Source organism: Homarus americanus, unplaced genomic scaffold (genome assembly GCF_018991925.1).
Source record: "Homarus americanus isolate GMGI-L3 unplaced genomic scaffold, GMGI_Hamer_2.0 scaffold4896, whole genome shotgun sequence".
NCBI classification, from domain to species: Eukaryota; Metazoa; Arthropoda; class Malacostraca; order Decapoda; family Nephropidae; genus Homarus; species Homarus americanus.
The window spans coordinates 3,275,621-3,295,023 of NW_024749657.1; the positions used below are offsets into that span (position 1 = coordinate 3,275,621).

The window sequence follows — 19,403 nt, forward strand, 5'->3', positions numbered from 1 at the left end:
TGGCTCCTCCTCTGTAGTCATGTAATAGCCACATGATCATGAATCCCACAAACACACATGGATACAGCTTCTCTTAACGTACAGGTGTTATAATACAGGTGTTATAATACAGGTGTTATAATACAGGTGTTATAGTACAGGTGTTGTAATACTGGTGTTATAATACATGTGTTATAGTACAGGTTTTATAATACAGGTGTTATAGTACAGGTGTTATAATACAGGTGTTTTAGTACAGGTGTTATAGTACAGGTGTTGTAATGCAGGTGTTATAGTACAGGTGTTATAATACAGGTGTTATAATACAGGTGTTATAGTCCAGATGTTGTAATACAGGTGTTGTAATACAGGTGTTATAGTACAGGTGTTGTAATACAGGTGTTATAATACAGGTGTTATAGTACAGGTGTTATAGTACAGGTGTTGTAATACAGGTGTTGTAATACAGGTGTTGTAATACAGGTGTTATAGTACAGGTGTTACAATACAGGTGTTATAGTACAGGTGTTATAATGCAGGTATATTATAGTATCATCCCATGATTCAAATTATCATAGATTTTTTAAAGACTTTTATTATAGTTCAAGAAAACATAATCTATAAGCATTCACTTAACATATATCCTGACTTAACAGTATATGTTATGATAGGCGGGTGGTGTGACACTTGTACGTAAGGAATTAAATTGAATTGGAGGAGCAAGACAGTGTTGTGGCAGATGGGAGACTTGCAGGTGTGGTGGTTGAGAGGCAGTACTGGTGCAGGTGTGGTGGTATACTAGTGGTAGCCGGGAGACTTGCAGGTGTGGTGGTTGAGAGGCAGTACTGGTGCAGGTGTGGTGGTATACTAGTGGTAGCCGGGAGACTTGCAGGTGTGGTGGCTGAGAGGCAGTACTGGTGCAGGTGTGGTGGCATACTAGTAGTAGCCGGGAGACTGCAGGTGGTGGCTGGAGAGGCAGTACTGGTGCAGGTGTGGTGGTATACCAGTGTGGCTGAGACTGCGTGTGCTGGAGAGGCACAGGGCACGTGGTGGGTGTGGCTGAGAGGTACTGGCAGGTGTGGTGGTAGCCAGTGGTAGCCGGGAGACTTGCAGGTGTGGTGGTTGAGAGGCAGTACTGGTGCAGGTGTGGTGGTATACTAGTGGTAGCCGGGAGACTTGCAGGTGTGGTGGTTGAGAGGCAGTACTGGTGCAGGTGTGGTGGTATACTAGTGGTAGCCGGGAGACTTGCAGGTGTGATGGTTGAGGCAGGTGTCATAACAGCACTTCTGGGAGCCCGGGCAGGAGGAATCGCTGCTACACTGATTTGGTCTCCCGGCGAAGCGAGTAGGGGGGCACTGAGGCCTGACTGGAGGGCATCTGCCAGGCTTCACTGTGGACGACAAACATCATCATCATCATCATCATCATTTCCATAATTATCACCTCTCATAACCATCAACATACACTGAAATCATACTAAGGTCACACACACACACACACACACACGACAAACATAAACAATAACAGAAAACCAAACAAAGACAGACAAACAGACAACTTATAAAAAAACTTCCTTGAGTTATTCTTGGTTAAATCGACATAGTGTTTACAACTGTTTATCTACCTGCACCGTTTATATACATACTCAAGTAACTGGACTAATGTAAGCTAAGACAAGGCGTAGGAAGATGGAAGGTACTGAAAGTGACAAGATGATGTGAAGTAGTGTTATGTCTGTCTGTCTGTCTCTCTCGTTCGACGTACCAATGGGTCGGTTGCCAGGGTGGGAGCCGCCATTCTCACAGCAGTAGTACTGATTATAAGGGGTCCTACACCAGTACCTGCAGCCGCCCCCGCCGCCACCGCCACCGCCACCGCCACCACACCCGTAGCCGCCGTTACAGCCGCCGCCGCCACCCCCTCCTATGCCCGCAGAGATGAAGCCCCCGCCAAAGCCGCCACGTGTTTTCTGAGCCACGGTAACAGCCGCCACAGCCGCCAGCACAAAAGTCGCCACCTTCATTCTCACCTGATGAAAGTAGATTTGGGAATTATTTACTCAATGTAATCCTTTACACAATGATCAAAGCAGCCAAATGAGTACATTACTTCACACTGTAAGCTGAATAGGATAGGATAAGTTAGGTTAGGTATGGTTTGGGAAGGCTAGATTACGTTAAGGCCAATAGGTGATAATTTAACCAAGTATATGGAGTTCATGTGTCAAAGAGTTCAAAATAAAAATGAAGAACTCATTTGTCACTGCTTCAGAATAACTGCTGTCTTGGGGTTTATATACACTCCGTCTACCATTACCTGGGTAAGTTTCGGGGAATCCTCGCTTATAATGTCATTGTTGTTGGTGTTTCTTCATCGTGTATGACATCAACATCACGGGAGCCTCTCAAGTGCTGACGATAACACCTCAGGGTGATGACACTGCTCCTATCTCTCTACTTCGCTGAGTTGTTTATCTTCGCCAAGTTATTTACGTCATTTGCTATCTTGTGTACTTACACCTCTGTATACTGTTTTAGATGCTAGTGCTTTACTTTATTAAATGATATAACTATTGACAGAAGAAACATGAAACAAGTAAATCAGATACATGAAAATCCTCACAGAAGAGATGACAATATTGTGGGATACACCAACCAACTTCTTTATCCTTTCCTTCTTGACGGTGTGACCAATACAACGTTGTCACCATTACCCACGAAGATCTAACTTAACCTGCTCCAAGACTCACCATTTTAGTATACAAATAAATAAGACAACACAATAACAACGCTCTGTGGAATAATAATATCTCATAGTTCGGTTTTTATCATAAACTATAACTTTTCCCTCTTGTTCGACGTGTTTGTGTACGACTCGCCTCTAAGTGGTTGGTGAATCAGCCAATCAAAGACGCCGTCGTTCTATTTAAAACTATGTCATGTTAATGTACTGCAGGAGGCCAGCTGACAGCCCCTGAGGTGCTCGCTTAAAAACCCACTGGAGTTATATCATAGTTATCATGAATTAATCTCATTGACTAGCATCGCCAACATACTCTCGCTTAATAGAATATATATATATATTTGCTCATGTAAATCACCAAGACACAATAAGTCAACTAATTCACCAGGATACACAGAGTTTGGTGGGAGAGGGAGGGAGGGGGGGGTGACCAACACACACACACACATCACCTGACATAAGCTTAAGTGCCTTCACAGTGCATCATCAGTCTCACCTTGACAGCTGCTGAAGGTAGAGATGAACACCCAGTGTCAGGTGGCCTTGGGAGGGAGGGAGAGTGTAGTGAAGTAGGGAGGGTGTGGTGGGTGAAGGATGGATGGAGGGAGAGTGTGGTGAGGGAGGGAGTGAGAGGAGAGGCCATTTTGTGATCACTATCTAAAATATCATTGGAATCTCTTAAGAAAACCAAAACAATTCTTTAAACATCTTAGTTTCCTCGACTTTGAAATTAAAATAAGAATATTTTAATCGGGCCATAACAAATACAGATACGACAATATTGATATGACAGAGTCGAGCGCTGGATCATCACGACAAGACAACACTCCATTTGTTGTCAGCATATGTAAACAACAGTTACATGGAGAGTGGAGGGGTGCTGTGTGGTAGATGGAGGTGGAGGGGTGCTGTGTGGTAGATGGAGGTGGAGGGGTGCTGTGTGGTAGATGGAGGTGGAGGGGTGCTGTGTGGTAGATGGAGGTGGAGGGGTGCAGCAGTGTGGTGGATGGAGGTGGAGGGGTGCAGCAGTGTGGTGGAAGGAGGTGTACTGTAGGTGTAGTTTCTGTGCCTCGTATCATCACCAACTTGCCCTCAATGTCTTCTTGTTAACACCGTCATGTCACCTGTTGTTATGACTTACACTTGTGCCTCTCTCTTTCCTTCACTCTCTATCATTCTACTTCTTTGGTTATTTATCCCACTTCCTCTGTCTCTCATTCTTTCTCAATCTCTGAATTTTGTTTCTCTTTCACTCGCTAATTCTCTTTCTTTACTTAATATAAGAATTTATGGATTAACAGCTCCACCACCTTATCTATCTGTGGTAATGATCGTTTTTCTAAGACGAGCGAAGAAGTGTCGAACGAAACCGCACAGTCATTATGGAGAAGAATGACTCAGGAATGGTTCATCCTCGGGGGAAAACTCGCGGACGATGGCTTGTGACAACTGAGGAAAGACTACAGCTACGTCAGGTGGAGGGTGTGTGGATGGAGGGAGAAGGAGGGTGAGTGGGTGGAGGGAAGTGAAGGAGGGTGAGTGGGTGGAGGGAAGTAAAGGAGGTGGGGATGGAGGGAGAAGGAGGGGTGTGTGGGGTGGAGGAAGTGAGAGGTGGGATGGAGGAGGAGGCAGGGTGGGAGGGAAGTGAAGGAGGGGGATGGAGGAAGGAGGCAAGGGGAGAAAGGAAGTTGAGGTGAGGGGTGAGGGAAGTGGAAGAGGGAGGAGGGTGGGTGGGTGGAAGTGAAGGAGGGGGGAGGGAGAGGGGAGGGGAGGGGTGAGTGGGGTGAGGGGGCAAAGGAGGTGGGGGATGGAGGGAGAAGGAGGGGTGTGTGGGGTGGGAGGAAGTGGGGAAGGGAGGGAGGGGTGTGAGGGAAGTGAAGGAGGGTGTGGGATGGAGGGGAGAAGGGAGGTGGGGGAGGGAAGGGAAGGAGGGTGTGGATGGAGGGAGGAGGGGTGAGTGGGTGGAGGGAAGTGAAGGAGGGTGAGGGGTGGGAGGGAAGTAAAGGAGGTGGGGATGGAGGAGAGAAGGAGGGGGTGGGTGGAGGGAAGTAGGGAGGTGTGGAGGGAGGAGGGGTGAGTGGGTGGAGGGAAGGAAGGAGGGTGTGGGGAGGGAAGACAGGGAGGAAGAATGAGAGCAGAGAAGGAGGAGAGGAGGGTAGAGGAAGTGAAGGAGGGTGGGTGGAGGGTAGGAGGTGGTGGAGAGTAAGGAGGGGAGGGCAGTGGTGGGTGGAGGGAAGGAAGAAGGGGATGAGGAGAAGAGGAGTGGAAGTAAGGAAGTGTAGAGGTGGATAGAGAAGGAGATGAGGGTGTGTGGGTGGAGGGAAGTGAAGAAGGGTGTATGGATGGAGGGAGAAGGAGGGTGAGTGGGTGGAGGGAAGTGAAGGAGGGTGTGTGGGTGGAGGGAAGTGTAGGAGGGTGTGTGGGTGGAGGGGAGAGAGGAGGTGGGTGGAGGGAGAGTGAAGGAGGGTGTGTGTGGGTGGAGGGAAGTGAAGAAGGGTGTATGGATGGAGGGAAGTGAGTGGGTGGAGGGAAGGGTGTGTGGGTGGAGGGAAGTGAAGAAGGGTGTATGGATGGAGGGAGAAGGAGGGTGAGTGGGTGGAGGGAAGTGAAGGAGGGTGTGTGGGTGGAGGGAAGTGTAGGAGGGTGTGTGGGTGGAGGGTGTGTGAGTGGAGGGAAGTGGATGGCCAGGTTAGGACGAGGTTGGGTACGTGGTCGACCCTCACTGATGCCTTACATAACCACTAGTTCGCCCTGTTCATTGTCCACCTTCAGCTCAATTATCTCTTCCTTTGTCTTATATACGTATTTAGCTGATTGTCTTCCTATGTATTCTTCTATCTCTTGTTTTATCTACTTATCTGTCTACATGTATATTTATTTTTCCTTTTTTTTTCTCTCGCTCTTGTTCTGTTTTACTGGTGGTCAATATTCACTCGTCTAGTTCAATGTGTAGATGTATTCACTGCCCATCTCTCAGCCGTGTCTTATATTGTGCTGCACATTATTCAAGCAATGGGTAATAAGACTCAGCTGAAGTGTGAGTTAGTATACAGCAGCGTCAGGAGCCACTAAACGGAGTCCCAACACCTTCCCGCTTCACCAAATATATTCACTAAGAAAAAAAAAAAGAACACGAAAATTTTATGAAAGCTAAATTTTATTCCATCCTGAAAAAAAAAGTTGTAAGCGATTGCAGTAGCAGTTTTATACAGAGATTTTGTGGGATTTATTTTTACTTGTAATATTGCGAATAAACAACACCAAATGAGCCTGTGACAATGAAACAGCAACGAGGCACAACAGAAGGTGGAGCCCAGGCCGTATTAACTATAAGAGCTACGATGGTTTTGGTCACGTGTGGTCAACAAGGTTGATGATGACGTAACCACCACCACTACATTGATGTTATCTGGTAATACTAGTAGACGTGCGGCTTACATCTGGCAACACTAGTAGACGTGCGGCTTACAGGTGTGGTGCTGGAGGCAGGTGTCGTAGCAGCACTTGTCTCGGCCGGGGCACCTGGAATCGTCACTACACTGGGTGGGACGAATGGCGAACGACCTCACAGGGGGACACTGATGCCGTACTGGTGGACATCTGCCAGACTTAACTGTGGATATAAGACGAGTCAGTGTGTGTTATAATTATTCTTTATGTAGGAGTAAATCATGTTGTTCTTATCCTCAAAAGTCAAATTAAAAAGCAAATGATAAACAACAGAAGAACATAATTGTACCAATCTATAAAAAATAAATACGTTGGCGACATTGCACAGAATTGAGAGGGTTGTGACTCACCTCTGGTCGAGAGCGAGATTTGAGGGTCAGAGTTCTCCTCACAGCAGTAAGACTGTCCCATGGGTGTCCTGCACCAGTACCGACAGCCGCCTTTAACAGAGCCTCCTTTAACAGAGCCGCCATCATTCAGCCCAGCGATGAGGGAGCCCAAGTTGAACCTGGTCTCGGCGGCGAGGGTGACGGCGGCCAAAGTCACCACTACCAGCACTGTCACACACTTGATGCCTCCCTGTGCCACAGATAGAGAACAGTCATCTCAATACAAGAAGGGAAACAGTAGTCTCAGACGTGACTTAATCCAACTCACGCCTCAACAAGACATACATTTACGCTAACATAAATGAATTCCCTGTTTTATAACTCACCCTAACACTTTACGTTTTAGCTTGCATTACCTGAATTTTAAGACAATCTTCTCTATATTTTAGACTATAATAATGGGCTTCTACCACCATCTACGTGATGTCACTAAGCTGCAGATCTTACCATGTCTGTCGTGGTATGAAGCTGTCGTGTGCTGGCAGCTCCATGCACTTGTTGTATATATACCCAGGCTAACGGCTGGATGTTTGCTCCAGGAAATTCTTACAACACTTCTTTGATTCAAGTGTCAACAAGCATTTGGAATCCGCCAACCTTTTTGTCCTTGAAGGAAGTTGACCCTCCATCGTGTGGGTCCTCACGATCATCTATTTGTGTTATGTAGTTATTATTTATCTTTTATTATTATCACCAATACAAAAAAATAATACGGACAAAATTACAGTTTCAAAAGTTCTCGAGCAACAATACATAAACATTATCCTCGAGTATTTATAGTATATGTTTAGGATACTCCATCTTCTGCACGAGGCAGTGGAAGTAACTTTTCCTCTATAACAACAATTGGAGGTTTAATTTAAGATAATATGTGGAATATTTATGTGTTAAATCATATAAGAGAGATAATATCAACAAAGGATTTACAGGAACATTAGGATATTGTGAAAGTTTCTGCTCTCGGGATTTCACGTAAGATCTCTCTCTCGTCAAAACAATATCTCTCCGGGAAACCCCAGGAAGGGAGTGTCATGTTGAAAAGAAATATGAAGATTTGATTAAAAATGCGTCGAGTGTGAAGCTTAGGACAACTTGGCTGAGGTTTACAACACCCGTCAAACATAACCGCTGCACAACTTATCACACCAGCCATCATTTTTCCAGATAGGCTCCCCACTGACTCCACCCACTACAATGACTGACTATTCACAAAGCAAAAATGAAACCTAAAGATTTTTATACAGCCTTCATGATTGGGTAGTGAAATAATTGTGAATTACGAGAGAACTGTGAGGAAGAACTGATTAGGTTAAGTTTGGGTGTGTTTAGGGAGATGGAGTACCGTGAGTGTGGTGAGCCTGCGTAGCTACGTGAGTGTTATCCCCGCCTCATACCATGGTGAATAGCTGCAATACGAGTACGAGATATAATCAAATGTTACTTGTCTAATATCTTATAAAACAAATAAGATTGAGTTAGGTTAAATTAGATTAGCATTAGGGTGGTTAATCTTCAGGTGAGCTGTTGAGACCTTTATAGCGGTTACCATTATATCATTTTCCCTCTTTCTCCACTCAGGTAATTAGACAGTCAAACATACAGTCACTCAACACACAGGTATGGACACAAAAATTCAGTTTAGTGTGTTCAGTTGTTTCCGGTGTCAACTCAGCCTCAGATTCAGTGAAATGGTCGTCATGAGGGGAGTCGGCGTGTGTGAAACGTCAAGTTCAAGGTTATTGTAGTGTAACCGTTCTCAGAATACATTGTAGACGGAATAATTAATGGCTTTGGGTAAATAGGTTTTTTTTCCATTATCGTGTTAGTGGCTGTGTGTGTGTAGTCATGTTCCGTGTTGTATTTGTGTGTATAGGTTTGTGGCTATAGAACGAGTCTACCCTGATTACATATTAATATAACAGGTAAGAGACTACACATAATAGCCTACCTTTTCTAAAAGAATTATGTAAAAAAATTACGATCGTGAAATTACTCTTGAGTTTCTATGGTAATAATTAAGTTACTGATCTGTCACCTGCAGTATGTGACCCCGGGTGTTTGTTCTTACCTGTGTGACGCAATGACAATCCCAATATTGTCAACCATTACACTGCACATCCAGGTAAACCACCATTAGAGGGCTGGGGGGACAATCTGCCAGTATATATAAATGAGCCAGGTGTGACATTTCTCAAACAATCGTCTTTACCGCGACTGACAACAAGATGGTAAGCTTGACCACCTCACCTAACTTGAATTACACTTTGTTAATTACAGTATTTCCTCTATTCAATATACTAATAATCCACATCAGATAGGTCCTCTATATCCTTTAATGGGATGTAAATTTACCGTCACTAATTCTGTCACTAATTCGTCAGTGAGGGTAATATTTCCATCAATATTGTCTTCCGTTCTTGTAGGTTGACATTAAGAGCCTGAAGGTGGCGCTGCTGCTGCTCTCCTTGGCAGTCATCACTGTTGCTGCCGACACCCTACACAGTCTCGGCTCTGGGCGTCATCATGTTGGCGCTGTACTGGTGGAGGGAGCTGCAGAGGGCGTTGGAGGCGTGGCTGTCGGTCGTGGTCCCCGAGGGAGGGTGGTGGCCCTTGGTCTGGAGGCTGGTATGAGAGGGGGCGGCTTCAGGGGTCTTGTGGGAAGGAGTGGATTTGGAGGTGGTCTTGGAGGTAGTCTTGGAGGTAGTCTTGGAGGTGGTCTTGGAGGTGGTTTTGGAGGTGGCCTTGGAGGTAGGGTCATAGGTGGTGGTTTTGGAGGTCTTGCAGGTAGTCTTCGAAGTGGATTTGGAGGAGATTTTGGAGGTAGGGCCATAGGTGGTGATCTTGGAGGAATTCTTAGAGGTGGTTTTGGAGGTGGTGCTGTAGGGGGAGGCTTTGGAGGAGGGGTTGTAAGCGGTGGTCTTGGAGGTGTAGGGAGTGACCTAGAAAGTGACTTAAGTGTCGACCTCGAAACTACAAGCGATGCCGTGCTTGGAGGTAACATTGTAAAGCGTGGCCTTGGAGGTGGGGTGGTAGGAGGAGGCTTTGCAGGTGGTGTTGTAAAAGAAGGCTATGGGGGTGGTGTGGTAGGAGAAGGCTATGCAGGTGGTGCTGTGAAAGGTGCTTTTGGAGGTGGTATTGTAAAGAAAGGCTTTGGAGGTGGTGTGGTAGAGGAAGGTTTTGCAGGTGGAACTGTGAAAGGTGCTTTTGGAGGTGGTATTGTAGAGAAAGGCTTTGGAAGTGGTTTTGGGGGTGGTGTGGTAAAGGAAGGCTTTGCAGGTGGTTTTGGAGGTGGTGTTGTAAAAGAAGGCTATGGAGGTGGTGTGGTAGAGGAAGGTTTTGCAGGTGGTGCTTTTGGAGGTGGTATTGTAGAGAAAGGCTTTGGAAGTGGTTTTGGAGGTGGTGTGGTAAAGGAAGGCTTTGCAGGTGGTTTTGGAGGTGGTGCTGTAAAAAAGTTATGGAGGTGGTGTGGTAGGAGAAGCAGGTGCTGTGAAAGGTAGTTTTGGGGGTGGTATTGTAGAAAAGGCTTTGGAAGTGGTTTTGGAGGTGGTGGTAGAGGAAGGTTTGCAGGTGGTGCTGTGAAAGGTGGTTTTGGAGGTGGTGTTGTAAAAGAAGGCTATGGAGGTGGTGTGGTAGAGGAAGGTTTTGCAGGTGGTGCTTTTGGAGGTGGTATTGTAGAGAAAGGCTTTGGAAGTGGTTTTGGAGGTGGTGTGGTAAAGGAAGGCTTTGCAGGTGGTTTTGGAGGTGGTGTTGTAAAAGAAGGCTATGGAGGTGGTGTGGTAGGAGAAGGCTATGCAGGTGGTGCTGTGAAAGGTAGTTTTGGGGGTGGTATTGTAGAGAAAGGCTTTGGAAGTGGTTTTGGAGGTGGTGTGGTAGAGGAAGGTTTTGCAGGTGGTGCTGTGAAAGGTGGTTTTGGAGGTGGTGGCTCTGAAGGTGTCAGGTGCCGCTATAACTGGTGCAGGACGCCCCCGGGTCAGATCAATTAAAAACTATCAACAAACTCGCCCTCTCTACACAGGTAAAACGCCCCTATGGGAAGATGTCACTGTAGTGCTGAATAACGTAAAGTAAAGTAAAGGAACGACTTGGTTGAGTATTACAGCAACAAGTAAAAAATAGAATTACCTTAATCTACATGTTTACTTTTTTTAAATCTTAGGTTGGTCTTTTTTTTTGTATTTTGCCTGTAGTTCCTGTAAGATGGTTTACTTGTGTTTGTTTCTGGCTATACTGTTCTGCCTTTGAGTTGAGATAAAAGCAAATTACTACATCATTTACTTAAGTGTCAATTACTGTTCTGTAGTTAAGAATACATTAGAATGTGAGTGAGATGATTATATGCAGTACATTAGCCTTCTCTCTTGTTTGTTATAATTAGGATGGGATAATGTTTGTGTTGTGTTTCTCTTTTTGGGATAGTAACAACCCGGGGCTGGTGTGTGGTCAGTACATCCCACAGTAGCCAGTGTCCCCTTCTAGAAGTCGGGTACTCGTCTCCCCAGCCAATGTAGCCATAACTCCAGTACCCCAACAGAGAGCAGTATTACCACAACTATACCTCCACCACCACACCTGCACTACCACCCGCCTTGAACATTATGATATAAACTAAGGACTGAACAACTGAACACACCAATGAACTTTAGCTGTAATGGACCCTCGATATAACGCACTTTTATCTCAAAAAAGTTCATTAGAAGGAGGTATAATATGTAACTATCCGAGTGGTAGTTATATATTTCTTACAATACATAAATAAAAATATATCCTTTGGTTTTAAGATTATTAGGAAGTTAAGAAATAGGGAAATAAATTAATTTTGACGAGCTTCTCCTTTACACTTGTACTGTCTGAATAAACAAGTTAAATTTTATATTAATGCTTATTTTCTGTATATGTTTTAATAATGATTTAACGATTAGAACACAAGAGTATTAAGATCACTGTGCAGAGAGTGTGGCAGGGTGGTGTGTCAGTCTACCATCAGTGGCATCAATCTAATAATAATAAAAACTACATTATTTTTATGCCAATGCAACGTTTCATACCATAAGAAAACTTCAACAAGAGTTTTTTTTTGTTAATTCTATAAATTACTACAGAGCCCAACAAAACAGTACCTTGCCTGCAGCCTTCCCTACTGCAGCTACGACACCAGTCTATAATGAACACTTTCAGTCCTCCTCCTCGCCAGCCACTTACGAGTCCAGTAGTTTTTCTTTTCTTCGATTTCTCTTGTTTCTTTTTAATAATAACCAGAACACCGAGGATGGCTGCTGCGTTGTTGTGTTCCATGGCGGCCTTACTTCACTTGTTTTATTCTTGAGGAAACAGTAGGGAGAACTAGACGAGTGACCACATTCTAAAGAAATTCATTGTATTTTTTTTTTACTCTAAAATTCTTGCTTAAAATTATTTGCTAAAAAAAAGCGCTCGTGATGATGACCCGGACATTTACGTAAAATATTATTGGAAACTGACAAATCATACACTGTTTACTTCTTGGGGGAAGGTAAACACGTCTCCCTGATTCCCTCAGTAAACAAACACTGACTGCTGACACTTAACAGAGAGAACAGTGATAGTTAAGAAGGAGAGGAGATAATAAAGAAAATGGTGGAGGAGGAAGAGGTTCATCAGGCCTCATACCTGGGCAAATATGAGGAGGTTAAGGTCAAGGTGCTCGCTCATAATCGTCTTCTCACAGCCACTGACGATGTAAGTATCTGTCATGTGGGTTAGTCTCTGGTACAGTATTCTCACTATTTTTATCCAGTAATTTCGTTGTTTCAGTAAAGATTCGTTTGTGACTATAATGGGAATTTAAGGTAAAGTGGAGGAGACAGTGCTAACCAGCGCCCCCCGACCCCAGCTTCAAAAGAAACGTACCTTAATATGAAGGTGGGTCTAGTGCAGCGATGGCATCCAACTGTTACACCTGAACAGGTATTTTTCCATTAATGTCGGTTCTCTGCTATATTTTGGACACTTGCACCGACTTCCAGAAGTTCATGATCACATATTAAGAAGCACAGATGGCTTGTAATAACTTATGGATTTTTTATAATAGTGGAGCAGACTGTTAGCACCAGAAAGACTATGAAATTACACCAAGTTTCAGGATATGTTGTTTGGATGATATAAAGAAAATTGAAATGACAATGCACAGAACCTTTTAGAACCTTACCTTACCTAACCTAACCGTTAGGGTGCTTACCGTCTCCTACACCTTTACCCGTTATTTGTATGATTCACATCCTTCATCAAATAAAGGTGAACTATTACTGAAGTGCGGCTGATTTTGGCAAAAAAACAAATTTCAAGATTTCGATAATGCCCGGTGGTCCATTCTTACTAAAATCAGGTATAGTTCAGTGATGGTTTGTTTTTTATTCATCAGTGCATATGGAAGAAGTTACAGTACAGTACAGCACCAGCTTTGTACTTCATAAGTACATTAACATACAGTACCATACTGTAATGCATTTATTTTTTCCTTGCTCCTCACTGGATTTGGATTCTGTGCATTGAAACAATTGTATTGATGAAGATTCCACTGAAATAAAATGTATCCTGTATAATCACTGTAAAGATTTGGTCATCATACACATTTATTGAATATTTATTTGCAAATGAACAAATTGTTTTAATTTTAGATGAGAGTAGATAATGAAGAGATGAACTAACATAACCAAGCCCATATTGCTGACTGATATAAAACTTGATTATTCAGTTTTCTTTAATGCTGCAGCACTTCTTCTCACACAGATTATGTGAATCAAACCTATCCAAGGTGAACTTTGGTTGGTTAGTGTTGTTTTCACATTTTTCTCAAAGTTGAGAATCAGTCTTGAGATCATCACTTCTTAATGCTTGTCTGTTATTTAGTAACCTACCAAGGTCTTTATGCATATGGATACTTTTACAGAGTGGGCGGCATCCATTGCATTGGGCAGCCTGTGGGGGACACGAGGAACTTGTCAGCTTCCTTATAGAGCACGGAGCACCTGTCGACAAGTCTGATGATGTAAGATTTTTTATGTTGGGCTAATGTGGACAAGGATGTACTTCTGGGTGCACTATTAATGATCACAGGAAAAGCCAACCAACCAAACTTTGTATTATTTTTAGGTGGGTTAACTTTGGTTGGTTCACTTTGCCAGTTGATATTAATGAAACTTCCAGAAACTATGTCCTTGGTCTAGTGTCTCCATAAGCAGATTTTACTTTTGTGTAGAACAGTTAAAACATATATATTATACTGTATAACTGCTGAGAGAAGAGTGATTTTCTATGCTCTGTAGCTCCACTAAAATATTATTTATTAAGCTCTCATAAATACACTACAATATTATTGAATAAGTGCTGAAGACAGATGTTGTGGTAAGCAGAGATGCATGAGAGATGGAGACCACTGGCAACACAGCGAGTGAGGCTGAGGATAGTCAGTTGTTCACGCTCTGTAAACAAAGCACTGGAAATTTAATATGATGCAATAACTTATTGGGAGGGTTATTATTTTACTATAATATATTTTATTAACGCATCGCCAAATGAACCTAAGTCAGTCATCATCATCGCTTTACGGCCATTTTCCATGCTTGCGTGGGTTAGCCACGGTTACCTGATGGCGGCTCTCCTCTCCATACTGCATGGTCGGTGGTTCGATTTCAGGGCACTCCCAGTTCACCCAGCTGTAATTGGGTACCTAAGTTTACATCTTGGGGAAGTGAATGCAGTTGAGTGCAGTACTAGCCATGCTGCCTCCATGTGTAGCAGAAGCTTAGTATACAGTGTATTGTATCTACACTGTTCCTAACAGGCAGTCATGCATATGGGACCTACTCTCACAATTTTATTAATGTAGTGTTTTTTCTTCAGTGTGGTTGGTCACCATTAATGATCGCATCTTCAGCTGGGCGAGAGCAAGTGGTGAGGCTGATGATTGGCCGTGGAGCTAATGTTAACACCAAGAATAATGGGGGCCACTCAGCACTCCAGTACGCTGCATCCAAGAATCACCACGAGGTACCAGTTTTAATGTTTGTTTAATAAAAAAGGAAATGAGTCTTAGAGAATTCACTGCAAGGAAGATATTAAATACTGTCCATAGATAACACCCACATCCTCTAACATAGGTGTACAGTACATTAATTAATATATTTGTCATCAACCAGATTGTGAGTATATTGATGAACAATTGGGCTGACGTGAATTTACAAGATAAGCTGGGAGCAACACCTCTGCACCGTGCTGCATCGAAGGGCAACATACGTGCCATGATACCCATCCTGCAGTGCAACAGGTGTTCCATCAACCTGCAAGACTCAGAGGGTAACACTCCACTGTAAGTCCTCTCTTATCCAGCATGAAAACAAATCAATGCAAAACAGAGTTAAATAAACACAGATACTGTACACAGAATAAAAGTGAGATTGTTTATACCTCAAAAATGATCACGCAGAATATCACCCAATGTTCTGACTGAAGCAGACTCAATGCCTCTGGCATGGCATGCCAATTACTATACAGTAGACGATCATTTTACCACCGATCGTTTATCTGAGCCAGGGCTTTACCGTGCTTATTAATTGAAACCGATACCACTATTTAACTGCACCAAACTCTTTAACCGTGCCACCAAGCACGTGGGAATTGGCAGGAGAGAGAGGTGGCTCTAGGCTACTCGCTTTCATCTTGTAGTGTACTATTGTGTATTGTATGATGCTTTTTTAAGTTACGAGTTATGTGAGATTATTGCGTATTGTATGATTTGATTCTATATCTTTCTGTGCCATGTTCTTTGATAATACAGGGGGTATTCATTCTAGTACAAACAGACATTTTTTTTGTTATATTCCTGAAAGGTTAACCGCTAAACAAGCAGAAATTGAATGAGAGTGGTGGTGATACACATATAGTTGTGTTAGAAGCTCATTATCTCAATTTTTTCTAATGGGGGGGGGTGACCCCCAACCATGCTTAAGGCTTAACCGTGAACCACCCTCAAGCATGGTAAAATGATCGTCTACTGTCTTTTCATGTCGTAGGAGTAGTTAAAATGAGGATGTTTTGACTTCTAATCTAATATGTCTTTTATTTAATTCCCTTGGCCATAAAATAGAATTTCATGCATTACTTAAGTCCTTTTAGTTTTTTGTCACAGTATATTAATGTTGAACATTGAGAGAAGTGTTGGCCATACAACCTCCTTTTGTCCTGAAGGCTTCATATACAATGTGTTGTTGTATCATTGTTTTTAAGTGGCCAGCATGCCAATGGGACCCATTTTCATTGTATTAATAATTACAATTAATTACAGACATCTTGCTTGTGAGGAGGAGCGTCTCGAGGCAGTGCGGCTGCTCCTGGAACATGGTGCTAGTACACAAATATGCAACAAGGCCAGAAAAACAGCACTAGAGATGACATCCTGCCCTTCTATCCGTCGTCTCGCACATATGAATGAAATGTGACAAGTCTAGCCTACTTTTAAGTTACCATTATGTCCTTTAAGTTTATTGATATAATGAATAAAGTGGATATGCAAAGATACAGATGTACTCTTCTGACACAACATTATTGACGCCCCTGTAAGTTTATCGGTGATTGTCCACTTATTTTGTAACTACAGTATATATTTCACTTTACCTTTTTAGGGGGTAACACCAGTGGTGGTAGAGTAGAGGTTCATTTACTACTCATAGTGCTTTAATACAAGTCTAAGTGTGTTAAAACAATGCCTGTTTCAACATACATTATAAAGGATGCCATTAACAAACTCCAAACAGTATTCATCAACTTAACAATTCCAATATTGTTGAGATTTCATAGTACAGTATTATGCTTTTTGATGAAAATAATATGTACCAAATTGTAAGTGTCAATGTGAAGTAAACCATTTAGCAAAGAGTCAGCCAGCAAACTTAAATGGGTTCTGTTTTAATCATGTCATATATAGTGCAGTACAGTAGGCTGAAGTCAATAGTGATAAGCAGTGTGAGAAAAGTCTTGAGTAGTGATTGTCAGCTCTGTCATGATGTGGGTAAAAAAAAATATATATATATATTTTTTTTTCAATAAATATATATATTCTCAGTAAGTATTGATTCAGTGCTCATTATTGAGTTCCTCTTTAGGAGTTTTTCTTAAATTAGAAACAGACCTGATAACCACAGTCTTTGGGGGTCAGCCCCACAGCTGCTGCTCAACATTGTCAATTTAACATTTACATTTTCTTGATATTTCCTTATCCACTCCCACATACATAGGATGAATTAAGGGAAAGAAGAACCTCTTGTTCATATTGAAAATAAATATGACTCAATCCTTGTTCTCTTTATGTTTTTGATCTATGATGATTGTTTCTTTTTTGCACATTCTGTATGAACGATTGTGTGTGCATGTAACAGTATAAAAAATAAAAATAAAATAAAATTATGTATTACGTACATCTAACCAAAAATACGAGTTGAAAAATAACTAACGCAGTCTGGCCAGGTAGACGAGAGTTAGTGGGATGTAGTTACATGGACAGTCTAATTTGGCAACATACAAACACACATTCACTTCACACACACCCATGTTCTTTACTTTTCTTATTTTATAGCAACATGCCAGCACCACGGCAATGTATTGTAAAATTTATCGTGTTTTACTATTTTATGTCTGACTCAAATTTAATTGAATGAACAATACAAGTATATTCAGTGAAGAAGGCAATTTAGTTAGGCTTTGACGAGTGTTATCCATGGCCATGAAGCCAAACCCCCTATTTCCCATAAGCCTTTATTTAGTCTTACCAGCCACAGATTTGCCAACCACGGGGTTTTTCAGGAACCTAACCCCCACAGTTGGTGAGGGACTACTGTACTATAATGCTATATGATTTTTATATGAGCTTTGCATTGGGGAAGGTTTTGTTGCAAAAAAAAATTTAATACTGTACTGGTTGATACTTTCATTTCTCATAGTGCGTGGGAGAACAACACCCCAACTTGTTAACAGTCTCACCACCATGTACATGTGGTGTAGTATTGATCCCTGCTGTCACTTCAGTTCTCAAATAGCAGAAAATGAAGCGAACAATGTTGACTACAGTGTATGGGAACAGTATACAGGTGTGTGTGCTCTGGGATTCTGGGAATCCTTTTATATGTTCATGTACCTGCGTGTTAGTGGAGTGACATCCCTGCATGTGTTAATGGAGTGACATACCTGTATGTGTTATTGAAGTGACACATACCTGATGTGTTAGTAGTTAGTTGTTTCACATAATCAATGCATTAAAGGGCCCCATACACACTCGTACTGGTCCACTTCATAAAAAGAACTCTCCCACACACGATTCAGTCTAGCCTCAAGGCACAGCTCAGTTACCTAGGACACGATAACGTGCTCAAAACTACGGCCACTGCTAAACAATGGGGGAGTTGAACATACCTGCAATTATAGCAGCTGCTGCAGGACATTTATCAAGGCAAGCCTGCCAAGAGAATAGGAAGAAATATCAGACAAAGTGGACAAAAGTGTTGAATGAAAAGGCAAGACTATCATATACAGTATGTCATTATTAAAAGAGTGCGATTAGAGCCAAGAGATTGGTTCAATTACCTTAAGATGGACAAGGAAACCTACCTGAGGCTATCATCTCTTAGTGTATCCATTAAGGAAAAAACAAAATAACTGTATGCAGGAAGCCATTTTTCCACACGAGAAGTTGTCTGCAGTTTCTCACAAATACCTCCATACTATGAAGATGAAGTTATTTATTTTTTTTTCCCCACAAACCTTGGGATATTATTCAAGGGCAGGTCCAGGGGGTCTGGACCCCCCTTTTAAGAAAAAAGGACAATCCTTTTTTTAATTTCTTATACAATACAGTACAGTGATTGATATGCCTAATGGCTTCAACAAGGTTAAGGTACAGTATATTGACCTATTCTGTCCTCAGTTATAATTTATATTTTTAATATACAGGTACATACCGGTATATGTAAACTTCATTGTGACATGTTATTTCTACCTAACACACATGCACACATTGTTTAGAATCCTTCTGAAAATCCTGGATCTGCCCCTGGACATATTATACCTGAGACCTATGATGCAATTAAATGAGCTAAGAAAAGTAGCTGACTATAATACCACAATTTTTGGGTGTAAACATCACTGGTGGCAGCACTCGACTTCATAGAATATGTAACTTTCTTAATTTCTTTACGAAATGAGTCTCGTATTATTGATTTTCGTTGACACTTCTCAATTCGCTGAAGTGTCTTTCTCTTTCAATTTATTAATTAACAAATTGTAAGCTGCAATTTCTTTTGCCTTAGAATATTCATTAACAGGTGTTTTCCCTATCTTCTTGTGTGGCATTCACTCACAAACTGGCCAGAACTTCACGGGTGGGCAAAGCCAAATATCAAGCAGTGCTTAGTTCAATGTAGGCCAGAGACCACTTGAATGAGCCAAAATCTTGGCCTAAACCAGTCCCAGTTTTGCCTGAACACCTTCCCATGAAGGAGAAACTTGAAATGCTAGCCATGGTCGTCAATAAATGCTCTGTTCCCAAGATAATGCAAAAATTTTGAAATTAATATACTGAAACCATATACCTGTAGTGTGATCCACTTCATCCCCATTGAAAGTGAAAATGGGTCCCATACACACCTGCATAATCTTCCCTACTGTACATAACACATGTTGCCAGGCAGCTGTGGACTTGAGATGGCTATGCATGTTGTCACTGATTCATGTAATGAAACTGTAAAAGTCATGAAAACCATTGTTGTTGTCAACATATGTGCCACCTAGTAGCCAGCCGGTGCACTAGAAGTACCAAAC

The 19,403-nt window shown here is 42.3% G+C and overlaps 4 protein-coding genes across 9 annotated transcripts; 2 read left to right on the forward strand and 2 right to left on the reverse strand.

The window, feature by feature from the left end:
• Positions 1-556: 556 nt before the first annotated feature.
• Positions 557-3,397, reverse strand: LOC121853420 (keratin-associated protein 5-4-like). 3 transcript variants are annotated; one of them, XR_006086317.1, is made up of 5 exons: positions 3,218-3,396; positions 1,744-2,008; positions 1,225-1,369; positions 1,087-1,155; positions 557-865 (listed from the first exon to the last, which is right to left on the reverse strand). XR_006086317.1 is itself a non-coding variant. In XM_042347517.1 (4 exons), exons 1-4 carry the CDS (start codon positions 3,362-3,364, stop codon positions 1,137-1,139), a joined length of 576 nt encoding a protein of 191 aa, XP_042203451.1. In that variant the 5' UTR covers positions 3,365-3,397; the 3' UTR covers positions 1,087-1,136. The 3 variants fall into 3 exon arrangements, 2 of the variants coding, with proteins under 2 accessions (XP_042203451.1, XP_042203450.1); XM_042347517.1 differs by lacking the exon at positions 557-865 and having other exon boundaries at positions 3,218-3,397; XM_042347516.1 differs by lacking the exons at positions 557-865; positions 1,087-1,155 and having other exon boundaries at positions 1,160-1,369; positions 3,218-3,379.
• A 2,459-nt stretch (positions 3,398-5,856) lies between these two features.
• LOC121853421 (whey acidic protein-like) lies at positions 5,857-11,942 on the reverse strand. 3 transcript variants are annotated; one of them, XM_042347520.1, is made up of 4 exons: positions 11,760-11,866; positions 7,008-7,210; positions 6,522-6,750; positions 5,857-6,334 (listed from the first exon to the last, which is right to left on the reverse strand). In XM_042347520.1, exons 2-4 carry the CDS (start codon positions 7,008-7,010, stop codon positions 6,171-6,173), a joined length of 396 nt encoding a protein of 131 aa, XP_042203454.1. In that variant the 5' UTR covers positions 7,011-7,210; positions 11,760-11,866; the 3' UTR covers positions 5,857-6,170. The 3 variants fall into 3 exon arrangements, with proteins under 3 accessions (XP_042203454.1, XP_042203453.1, XP_042203452.1); XM_042347519.1 differs by having other exon boundaries at positions 11,678-11,805; XM_042347518.1 differs by lacking the exon at positions 7,008-7,210 and having other exon boundaries at positions 11,760-11,942.
• On the forward strand, positions 8,728-11,430 carry LOC121853417 (glycine-rich cell wall structural protein-like). The gene is made up of 4 exons (XM_042347511.1): positions 8,728-8,788; positions 8,984-9,836; positions 10,143-10,575; positions 10,977-11,430. The coding sequence occupies exons 1-3, from the start codon at positions 8,786-8,788 to the stop codon at positions 10,541-10,543; spliced, it is 1,257 nt and encodes a 418-aa protein (XP_042203445.1). The 5' UTR covers positions 8,728-8,785; the 3' UTR covers positions 10,544-10,575; positions 10,977-11,430.
• A 93-nt stretch (positions 11,943-12,035) lies between the features above and the next one.
• LOC121853419 (26S proteasome non-ATPase regulatory subunit 10-like) lies at positions 12,036-16,997 on the forward strand. 2 transcript variants are annotated; one of them, XM_042347513.1, is made up of 5 exons: positions 12,036-12,275; positions 13,486-13,584; positions 14,439-14,585; positions 14,735-14,904; positions 15,880-16,997. In XM_042347513.1, the coding sequence occupies exons 1-5, from the start codon at positions 12,171-12,173 to the stop codon at positions 16,031-16,033; spliced, it is 675 nt and encodes a 224-aa protein (XP_042203447.1). In that variant the 5' UTR covers positions 12,036-12,170; the 3' UTR covers positions 16,034-16,997. The 2 variants fall into 2 exon arrangements, with proteins under 2 accessions (XP_042203447.1, XP_042203448.1); XM_042347514.1 differs by lacking the exon at positions 12,036-12,275 and adding an exon at positions 12,388-12,503.
• The last annotated feature ends 2,406 nt before the right edge of the window (positions 16,998-19,403 follow it).